We start from the raw sequence: 11,458 nt of genomic DNA, 5'->3' as shown, positions 1-11,458 counted from the left end.
GCCTATATCCTCCTAAAATTACTATTCAATTCTTTCAACAATAAAAATAAATTTAAACATTTTTTTAAAAACAGAAGGAAGGGAAATTGTCCATAATGGGGTAGTGGCAGCATGGAAATTGGCAAAGGCTAGAAATCAGGGCTTCCCCCTACCACCCTTAGCCCTTTGGGCCAGTGGTTCACAGTGTAAATTTGCTAATGTTTATCACCCTATAATGCTATTGGTAATCTCTTACATTCTGATATGCTTCCTTTAAAGGTATAGATGGAGGTGAAGTTTTAATCAGATTTGTGGACATGTGCCCAGGAGATTAAAACCATTTTATATGGGTTCTGATAGGGAAAGGGACGGAAAGAGTCACTGTGTTTTCTCGTGTGCTCCCTCCATCCCCATATCATCTCCAGGTATGTGTTTGGGTGGTGGGGCATAGTTCAGATGGAAACCTTCCAGGCATTTTCAACTCAATTATAAGCTTTATTGATTATTAACTGGCCTGTAAGTCTTTGTAGTGTTTCTTGCCACTCTTGAGAATCAGCGTCTGACTTTATAATGAATGCTATAGAAATAAAATTCAATTTGTAGCTGATTAAGGAATGGACTGTATGCATTAAGTTAGCGACAGTACATTGAGCTTGTTGTGATGCAGGTGTTCCAGAGGTCTGGGGACTCAGAGGTTGGAGACACACAGTGGGTTCTTGCCTTTGCTCAGGAAAGAAGTTGAAGTGAGCCAGCGTAGAGTTTAACATGAAAGAGAGTTTATTAGTGAAGCAGTGAGACAAAGAAGGGGGCTGTTCCACAGACAGAACAGACCCTCCTTAGTGGGATTTACTTATTTTATTGAGGCTCATTCAATGGAGGAATAGGGCATTCAATAAGGAGGAGGAATAGTGAGGACTTTTCTGGGAAATGGGTGGTGACTAGAAAGGGGTGGAGACTTCTTAGAAGAGTCCCCTTGACTATGTTGTGTTATTTATCCTCACTGGAGGATATTTTTCCATTGATATTTAGAGAGTGCAAGGGTGGGGGAGAGATAGAGAAACATCGATGTGAGAGTGACACATCCATTGATTGCCCCCCAAACGCACCCCGGCCAGGGCTGGGCATCTAGCCTGTACCTAGGTCTGTGTATTGACCCAAATCGAACCAGGGATTCTATCCACTGAGCCAAACTGGCTAGGGCCTTGTTGTGCTCATAAATGGGGCCATGGGATGTGTTGCTTAGTATGCTAATGTATTACAGCCCTATCTAATAAAAGAGTAATATGCAAATTGACCATCACTCCAACACAAGATGGCCTGCAGGAGAGGGCAGTTGGGGGGGGGCAGGGCTGCAGGAGAGAGCAGTTAGGGGTGACCAGACCAGCAGGGGAGGGCAGTTAGGGGCAATCAGGCTGGCAGGGGAGGGCATTTGGGGGTGACAGGGCCAGTAGGGAGGGCAGTAGGGGGCGACCAGGCCAGCAGGGGAGGGCAGTTAGGGACAATCTGGCTGGCAGGGGAGCAGTTAGGCGTCAATCAGGCTGGCAGGGGAGTGGTTAGGGCAGTGGTTCTCAACCTTGGCTGCACATTAGAATCACCTGGTAATCTTTTTAAAATCCTGATTTCTGGGCCTCATCCTCCGGAAATTCTGTTTCTTTGTTATGGGGTGGGGCCCTAAGTTTTGGTGTTCTTTCCAACATATTTCAGTAGAGGAAAAGCCCACATTATGTTCTTTAGAGAGAGTTGCTTCTCCTTGGCTGTCCTGAGAATCCTGTTGTTGTCAGTCCCTTTCCCTGGTCTTAAAAATCACTCTCCACTCATTTAATTACCCTAAGTTACTTGATGACTTTGATAGGAAAGAATGCTACATAGTGTTTCAAAAATTATCTAATTTTAATTTTTACTCTGAAACCCAAATAACCTATTTTTTACTAAATCTTTTTTGTATTCTAATGTGGCATTTAAAGATTAATGGCCATCATCTTTTTGTTTGGGACACATTACTAGAGAATGGTTATTTTCTTTTCATTAGTTAAACTTTTATTTTACTTTTTTAAAGTAATATAAGCACAGGCTAACACTTTTATAATATACTAGAGGCCCGGTGCATGAAAATTCATGCACTGGAGGAGGGGTCCCTCAGCCTGGCCTGCCCCCTATCACAGTCCAGGAACCCTCATGGGTGGTAGGCAACCTGGCAATCAGGGGAAGGCGATGCCTTAGTGTTCCAGCTAAAAATTTTCCTTTTTGATAGATATTCTTGGTATTTGTAAAAGTATATGCATATACTTTTTAAAATTTTTTTATTCACATGGCTTTGTAATATACCCATTAGTTTGCACCTTGCTTGTTTCCACTTATTTTTATATTGAAGATGTTTCCATATTAGGCCATATAGAACTGTTCTACTGTGTGGGTCATAGTATAACCCTATGCTAATGTGTTATTTCCATTATTTTTCTATTAAAAACAAAACCTTTGGATATCTTTGCTTACAGACTATTTTGTGTTTATATTATTTTATTAAAATGGAAAAAAAGTAATAGTAGAGAGACCTGTTCTTTTAATTCACTTGGATCTGGACCACAGAGGACCAGTATGGTGCTGTGTGTCAGGTGTTTCCTTGTCGCCTGGTGCCAAAGCTCTGCCTCCTGGTGGCACAAGTTACTCTTAAATTCTCTAAAAGCCCACAGTGCCCAAGATAAAAGTGTTCACCTATCCTGAGTTTAGTAAGATTTCCTCCAGTGTGGGTTTGATTTTTGACATGATGGATTCGTGTGTGTGTGTGTTTGTGTGTGAACAAAATTCATAGTGCACAGTTATTTTAAATTTAAATCTATGTATTTTCTTTTTTGTTCAGAAGTCCTTTGATCCAATGGGAGCTTGCTATCTAATCAGTGTCAGTTGAAGAAGGCAGTGGTAATTAAGTAAACTGTAATTCCAAATAAATGGCAGTTGTTTTCTCCCTAGTCTCAGAGAACATCAGTCTGTGCTTTGGATATGTCTCAGTTTAGCTTAATTTGGGCTTATTTTGATTACAAATATTGGTATGACTCTTGAATCAAAATCCTGCTTAAGGAATTTTTAAAAAGAAAAAGAGGGTATCTGTATTGTTATTATTCATTCATAGAGTTGTTAAGTGTGAAGCCCTAAACCTTCAAAACCAACCCATCCCCAAATTAACTTCTCACCATACTAACCCAAAGCCCAGTAGGATGTCTAGAGAAGGTATTAGAAGGGGATTGTGTGCTGGCATGCTGAACCTTTGGCCCTCTTGTTGCTGGGCAGTGAAAGGGATTCTGCACTTTTCTGGGTAGTCAGAAGTGGGTTGACGTTGCAGAAGTAGCTTAAGGATGAAAGGGAGGGCTTCTGTTCATTTCAGTAGCACTTGCCAAACCTTGATGTATTCTGCCTTCAGAAAACATTTTAACCGGCTTTTCAAGTGTGAGTATTATTGTGGGCCCAGCTGTCAACACGTCAAAACCGATGTGATGGCCTATAATTCTTTATTCCTTTATGATGAACCCTTAGGGTTATGACATTACATCTTCTGTTTGCTAGGCAGGGATTGATTTTTCTGACTGACAGGAAACAGTTTATTGTGGCCCAGGTCACCTGAGCCCAGACAGCTGACAGAGCAGCTTTGAGGTGTCACTGTGCTGAGATGAAGAACTTAATTCCTTCATTTGGGTTTTAGTGAGAATGTGTTTATTAGGAGCAAAAATATGGCTAACCTTTGCAAGGGTAAAGAAAATATATCTTGGTACAGTCTTCTCCTTTTATGTCAAGAAAGACTCAAAACTTTGTTAGATTTAACCTCCCTTCATATGCCCCCTATAACATTGTAAAATATAAAATGCTCTTTTTTCTGAACTAGCACTTCTTTCTAGCATATGTGGATGCCTGTGAGAATTTATTGGGGAAATTTGTTTTCAGTGGCATAGTTTATATAACATTAGGATTACCAAACTTGGACAGACCTATTACCATTGCATCATCAGAAGTAATGCTTTTAGGTAGAAATTGACGTAACCTTTCAAAATCTACTTACACTTCAACCGCAGTGGTTGAATTTCAGTAACTAGATATGTGCCCAGGTTTCTAGGCTCAATGTTATATTAACATGGACTTTGTTTCTTTTTAAATAGGTAGACATCCATGTAGCTTGAAAAGGTCTAATCTATTCTCAAAGAAAAAATTTCCACACTAATTATATAGTTGGACTTCTGTGGGCCATCTCCACTTTTTTTAGATTTTTCTTGAATTATAATGATCAAAATAGCATTTAATTGTTTTAAGGCAAGATTATTGTTTTCGCTGTTGTCTTTCTAGTGGCCTTGCTGGAACATTCTGTATAATACTCATTTAAGAGATCCTGAGAGCTCCGGGATCTGGAAAGGGCCGTTGTGTTTTCATTCTGTGAGGAATTGTGTTGGGTATGGAACTGTTTGTCCCTAGAAAATTGGGAAGGAGTCACTTGATTATTAAAGTGAGGAGCTGGAGTTAATTTATTATAAATGACATAAAGTCAGAATTAGAAGAACTGCTCAACAAATACTTATTGACTGCTTACTAGTAGGTGGCATTGCTATAGGCACTTGACCCAGGAGCTTATGTTTTCCTTTAGGGAGTCGGGCATTAGAAAAAAGGATGAATGAACAAATTGATGATAGGTCACTAGAAAAAACAAATTGGGTCAAGAGTAAGTACTGTCATGGGTTGGAGGCATTACTATTAAAGATAGGTTGGTCAAGGAAGCTGTATGACAATCAACTTTGAGCAGATACTTGAGTGTTTAGGTTGAAAGAGAAAGTAATGTGCTCACTGATTACGTGGCTATCTATAGTAGAAATGCTAAAGGTGGAATTGTTCTTGGTATATTTGAGGAGCCCAACAAGGAAGCCAGTGTGTCAGTGTGTGTGTGTGTGTGTGTGTGTGTGTGTGTGTGTGTGTGAGAGAGAGAGAGAGAGAGAGAGAGAAATGCAATCCTGTAGGGCCTTGTAAGTGATTTGTTAGAAATTTTTGGCTTTTACTGATAAGGAAAAGCTGTGGAGGGCTTTGAACAGAGAAATGCCGTGGTCTAACTATATTTTAACAAGATCCATTTGACTACTGAGTGGAGAACAGAGTTTAGGGTAGGTGAGTGTGGAAGTGAGGCCGATTAGAGAGCTTCATGGTAAAATCTAGAGATGGAAAATGTTCAGGTGAATAGGTTATTAGTGGTGAAGTCGGTACCAGATTGCCAAAACTGGAAGGAGAAGGTTTAGAGGAAGGATACCCAGGAGTTTCATTTTGGGCACGTTAAGTTTGAGATGTCTGTTACATATCCAAGTGGAATTGTTGAATAAGCAACTAAACATACAGTCCTGGAGTTTATGAAAAAAGCCCCAGGTTGGAGACATGAATATGGAAGCCGTTATTATAGATGGTATTTAAAGCCATGAGTCTAGAGGGCATTATTTGGGAGTCAGTATAGATTGATATAGAAAAGGCCGAAGAATAGATCCTAGAGCCCTCCTGCTATAGAAGTTGGTGATACTCTGCATTTATTCAACAAATATTTATTGAGGGCTTTCTGCTCAGATGAGAAGTGAGTAGAAAAGACTGAGAAGGAGCAGGCAGTCATATGAAGAAGTCAAGGGAAGAACATGATTCAAGAAGGAAGGCTGCAAAAGTGATCTGCTCTGTTATGGTACTGAGAAGTGTGAGCCAAGATGAGAATTGAGGTATAGCCATTAAATTGTACAATAGGAGGTCTTTGATGACCCTGACAGTAGTTATTACCTGGAAGTGGTGGGATGAAAACCTTATTGAAGTGAATTTTGCTGAAGATTGAAACAGAGAGATGGGATCTGAATATGATGAGGAATAAAGTGAGCATCTAATTTCTCATCTAAGCTGGGACACTGCCAATGGAAGGGGGAGCCACGGGGATATAGAAAATTGTTACTCTAGGTCAGCGGTTCTCAACCTGTGGGTCGCCAACCGTGGCGTCGTGATCCCTTTGGGGGTCGAATGACCCTTTCACAGGGGTCACCTAAGACCATCGGAAAACATAATTACAGTGGTTCTCAACCTTCCTAATGCCGCAACCTTTTAATACAGTTCCTCATGTTGTGGTGACCCCCAACCATAAAATTATTTTCGTTGCTACTTCATAACTGTAATTTTGCTACTGTTATGAATCGTAATGTAAATATCTGATATGCAGGATGTATTTTCATTGTTACAAATTGAACATAATTAAAGTATAGTGATTAATCACAAAAACAATATGTAATTATATATGTATTTTCCGATGGTCTTAGGTGACCCCTGTGAAAGGGTCGTTCAACCCCCAAAGGGGTCGAGACCCATAGGTTGAGAACCACTGCTCTAGGTGGTGGGGGTGGGAATGGCAAGAGAGATTTTTGCAGAGAAATACTTCTTTATGTTATGTTTACTTTCTCAGAAGCAATTTCTTATATGACTTACCAATTCTTAGTCTATTGGTAATTCAATTATTTAATAGACTTTGGTATGAAATATGTTCAGAGCTTTTTAATAGTTTTGCTTTGTCCACATGCAGTTTATTTCCTCAAAGAATGAATTGACTTGACAGTTTTTATTTCCTAGTGCACACTTAGAAATATCCTCATAAACATAGAAGTTGTGCAATATGAAAATGAAATCCATGCCCTAGAGTTTTCATTAGTTAATTGTAGTACTTTCAGGGATGAGAGATTCATAATAATGGTTTTTGGTCCTCTAACAAAATAGGTATTTTATAATAATGACTGGCATGGTTTTGGCTAATATTGATTTTATTTGAGTTCCCATATTTTTTTAAACTGAGATCATAAACCCTTGATAAATTGCTAATGGATTTCAGTCTAACTTTTTATATTATAAATTGTGCTTCATTTCAGTGTATTTTCACATAGAGTACTGATCTTTAATCTTTTTTTAAGTCTCTATCAGTAAAAAGTAAAAAGCAAATCATTTGTTTATTTATAAAAAAAATTACAAATAATTTTGGCTATATATATTTTTCACAAAATAGCAACTTAAAAGGTCAAGATAAGGTTGAACAGTATTTTTAAAATAATGTTGCTATTTCCATAATCATTAGTAAATAGTTTAAGATGCCATGTCAGGTTCTCAACTTGGTTACCCATTAGACTCTCTTAATGATGCTTTTACTTGAAAAGTTATGCACAGGCTTAATTTGGGAACATTGGTCAGAATTTCTAGGGAAGCAGATTGGCTTTTATTTTTTTTTTTTAATCAACGGTTGATACGCAGTGAGCTTGAGATCCACTACTATATATACTTAAGGGTACATTTATCATTTGTGATCATTGATATAATCTCAAGTTCATCCTTCCTTTCTTCTCTCCCTTTTCCCTCTTTCCACTAAATTCTTGTCAGTGCTGGCTAGATTATGTTTGGAGCTTGTTAAGGAAGTACTACAAGTGATCATTGCTGCCATTTTCCTGTATGATTATGCTTTGACAGAATTTGTACTATCTTTAATATGTGTAGAAAATATTTTCCAATTAGCCATTTTGTGAAAATTTGTTTATTAAAAATCTACAAGTTTACTGGGTACTGGTAAACTGCCAGAGAAGACGTTTACCCAATTGTTTTTATAATAAATTGTTTTTGTAATTAATTCCTTTTTTATAATAAACTTTTTATGATAAATATAGTAATGTGATGGACATATTGAATATGCTAGATACAGTTAATGGTGTCTTTTAAAATTAAGATATGAGAAAAAATAAGAGTATCAGAAATTAGCTGTGGCTGAAATTTAGCTCTATGCAGATAGAAAATCTTTACTAGTAGAGTATGATTGTATGATTCCAGATGCAAATGAGGGCAAAAGAGACTCAGTTTATTTATTTATTTTACTTCTCTTTTTTTTCCATAGGAAATTTGAAATACTGCCTTGTGATATTGAATCAGCCTTTGGACAAAAGTTTTCGTCATCTTTGGAGCAAAGGTAATCTTAATTAGTGTGTATATTTCTTTGTTTTCTTACTGTATTTGGGATTGATTAACATTGACTGTCAAATATTCTGGAACCTAAATACTGTTTAATAACAAAAAGTGGATTCATAATGTGATTTAATTATTGATTTATCAGAAAGTCCCTTATTGCTTCTTTGTTAACTTATTTATATACTAGTAGCCCTGCGCACGAATCCGTGCGCCAGTAGCTCGCCAGTAGTTTGCTGAGTAGCTCTCCACCACCACTTGTAGCTTGCTGCCCTGCCCTCCTGCTGATCTGTGATCAGGTTGTTATGTGGTCGGTTGTTACCCTTCACGGTGTAACGACCATTTGCATATTACATCTTTATTATATGGGATGTGATTTCTTACCATGGGACCCCCAAGAGTAGAATTACAAAGTAGTTTCATTCAATGTATTTCAGCACTACTGTGTGGATGTTAATCCTGAGTTCTCAACAACTATTTATTCAAGTATAAACAAATATTTTTGGCACAGTGACAGCAAAAAGCATCCACAAATCTCATTCTTCCCAGCTTCCAATAATGTTATCTGCAGTGATCCATTTTGCAAAATAAAAAATGAAGACATGTTACTAGTATATTAGAATCTGTAGGGATGCTGAAAAATATAGTTAAACATAAAATAGTTTCACATAATTAATATTTCTGTGAGGTTTCATGTAAGAAACTGGCTTTATTGACTTTTTTTATTTAACTTTTACAACATTAACCCTCAACTGTTGCCAGCTTTGTACTGTAAACTTTATCTTTTATGTATCTCCATAAAAAAAAGTCTAGTGGCACTTTAAGATAAATTTTCTTTGTTCAAAGCTTAGTGTGGCTTCACTCATTATTTCAAATCTGTTAAACCTGAAAAGGAGTGAAAATCAAGTGAGTTATCAACTGTTAAAATGTGTATACATTTTTTTGGGACACCCTATGTATACATGGAGAGAAGGAAATGTTAAGTGCTTTCATATAGACCTCTAGGATAATTCTTGGCTTCATCATTATAAAAAGCAGATCTGTTAATAAATACTAAGGAAAAGTGGGATAGAATTTTTGTGATTTTCATAACAGAAGCTGTGATGTTATGTTTGTGTTGCTCCTCTCCTAAGCAAAGGTATTTCTTTCATTTCTTCCAAGAGAGGCCTAGAAAAAGTATGTGATGGCTTTGTGGTTTGGGATTTCAGCAAGTAAGTGAAGGCTGGAGGCTGCCATGCCGGTCCCTCTAACTCAGACGTGCAATGTTTTTCTTGTACCTTCTGTTCCATGGACGTGAAGACTTTGAAGAGCAGACAACAGGGGTAAAAGCTGGGCTGTTAAACCAAAACATAGAAAATTTTGAAGGCTACTGTGCAGTATAAGTCTCTCATATTTACAATCGATGATTTAACTTGAACCTATGCCAATGACACTGTTGAGTAGGTATTTCCTGGGATCAATTTCAGGTTTATTTTATTTTATTTTCTTGTAGGAAGGCTTATTTTATTTTAGTTTCTTCCTACAATGCTTAATTGGCATGTTTTGAAATTTAGTTTAAATGGGATTCAAGGGAGATTAAAATTATGAAAGTTTCTAAGTGTATTTTCTCTTTAATATTTCATGAAGTCGCAGTGATTTTCTTGGTGTGATCATTGATATTTGTTAATGGATATTGCCCTTAGATTTCTTACCTATTTTTTTTTTAACAAAAAGCTTTCACTTCCAGTAAATGTCTTTCTTACCCTGAAATATGTGGTAAGTGGAAAAAATAGGGATGTTTATGTTTGAATAGCTCTGCTTATTTCTTGTTGTAGGTCAGTTTTTCTCAGCTTTGGGTCACCAGGCTTACCCAGGTCCTCAAAGATAGTGGGAGAGATCACAAAGTTACGTAAAGTTGAAATACAAAAAAAGAAATATGAATCCTAACAGATATTCATTTACCTGGGCTAAGGTTACATGGACTGACCAGGTTTCTAGGAGTTGGGCTTCTCAGTGTATCCTCATTTTTTAACTTTAATTCACAGCCTTTCCCTGTCTCTTCCACAGGACTTGCAGAACAGTGGTGACCATGTTCATTAGATTATGACTCCATTATCAAATTATGTTACTGTTAATGACAGGTGTTTGTCTTCAGTGTGACCCTTTTTTTCCTCTAATAAGGAATTATTTTTCCTTGCTTGATTTCTTCCTTTTTCAGTTCTCTGGTAACCAACCGTAAGATCACACCAGGGTATAGGCAACATACTCTGGCTCCCTTTGGATGAGGCTTAAGTCATAAAATACTGGACCAATCAAGCAGGTTTTACAGTAAAAGGGAGACATCTGTCACAGTTCATGAAATGAAATATAAGCAAGGTCTTTAGTTTTATAATACCAGTTTTCTTTTTTATTCTGTTTGTAATTGATGGATACCTGTCAGCGCCCTTCTGTGTTGAGGGGGTAGGTGAGCAGCTGGGGACATAAATGTGGCCTCTCGTTATGGCCAGAATTTAGAGTTCAGGGTGCCCAGCGCAGCCTGCTTCTGATGAAGGCATGAGATAAGGTTCTTCAAGCTACAAGTCCCTAGAATGAACTTGCTCTATTCCTGCTTCTTAATAGTTGAACTTATTGTATGTAGTATTTGATTATTCAAATCTACTTTGCTCACCTCTGTTTTTTTTTTCTTTAAACAAAAACACTGTACCCAAATAAAGCTTTTTAATAGGATTATGACTTGCCTCATTAATTAAACTGTTCTCATGTAACGATAGTGTTGCATCAGATTTAAGTTTTAAATGGAGCAATCTGCTGTAAAGAAGCTTGCTTCAATAGTTTGGTTGTGCGTCCTTTTCCCTCATACACTGTGTACCTAGGTCTGTCTCTGTAAGCCTTTTTTTAAACTGATTTTTTGAAGTTAAGCTCAATCTAAGTTAACAAGTTTATATTGAAGAAAGTTGTTTTATGTTTCTATTTTTATTCCCATTTCTCAATTCTGTGAGACCTCTTTACCTCACTTCTGGCACCCAGTATGTTTATTCTCATTAAAATAAGAGAAATTGGGTACCTTCCATTTTTATGTATATACTAGAGGCCCGGTGCACAAAAATTTGTGCACTCGGGGGGGAGGGGGGGCCTCAGCCCAGCCTGTGCCCTCTCGCAGTCTGGGACCCCTCAGGAGATAACGACCTGCTGGCTTAGGCCTGTTCCCGGGTGGCAGAGGGCAGGCCCAAACCCGAGGTGCCTGCCTCGCAGCCCCTGGCTGGGCTCAGAGCAGGGCCGATTGGGGAGTTGGGGCACCACCTCCATCATGCACAGAGCAGGGCGAATTGGGAGGTTGCAATGCCACCCCCAGTAACGCTCAGGGTAGGGCCGATTGGGGGGTTGGGGCATCGCCCCCGTCACACTCAAGGCAGAGTCGATGGGGAGGTTGTGGAACCACCCCCTGTCACACACAGAGCAGGGCAAATCAGGGGGTTGGGGCGCTGCCCCCTGTCACGCACAGAGCAGGGCACATCCGGGG

The 11,458-nt window shown here is 38.4% G+C and overlaps 1 protein-coding gene across 4 annotated transcripts in view; it reads left to right on the top strand.

The window, feature by feature from the left end:
- The window catches only part of TPK1 (thiamin pyrophosphokinase 1), a 271,443-nt gene that overhangs the window by 54,848 nt on the left and 205,137 nt on the right, over positions 1 to 11,458 (top strand). For 3 of the 4 annotated variants that reach the window (XM_015570986.1, XM_006774520.2, XM_015570987.1), the window contains exon 2: positions 7,892 to 7,963. In XM_015570986.1, coding sequence (XP_015426472.1) covers positions 7,892 to 7,963 — 72 coding nt within the window. Of the gene's footprint in view, positions 1 to 7,818; positions 7,964 to 11,458 lie in introns of those variants that run through there. The other variant, XM_015570984.1, reaches the window with a different exon arrangement.

Source organism: Myotis davidii, unplaced genomic scaffold, assembly GCF_000327345.1.
Source record: "Myotis davidii unplaced genomic scaffold, ASM32734v1 scaffold1488, whole genome shotgun sequence".
NCBI lineage: Eukaryota > Metazoa > Chordata > Mammalia > Chiroptera > Vespertilionidae > Myotis > Myotis davidii.
This window is presented reverse-complemented; position numbering and strand designations above follow the sequence as displayed.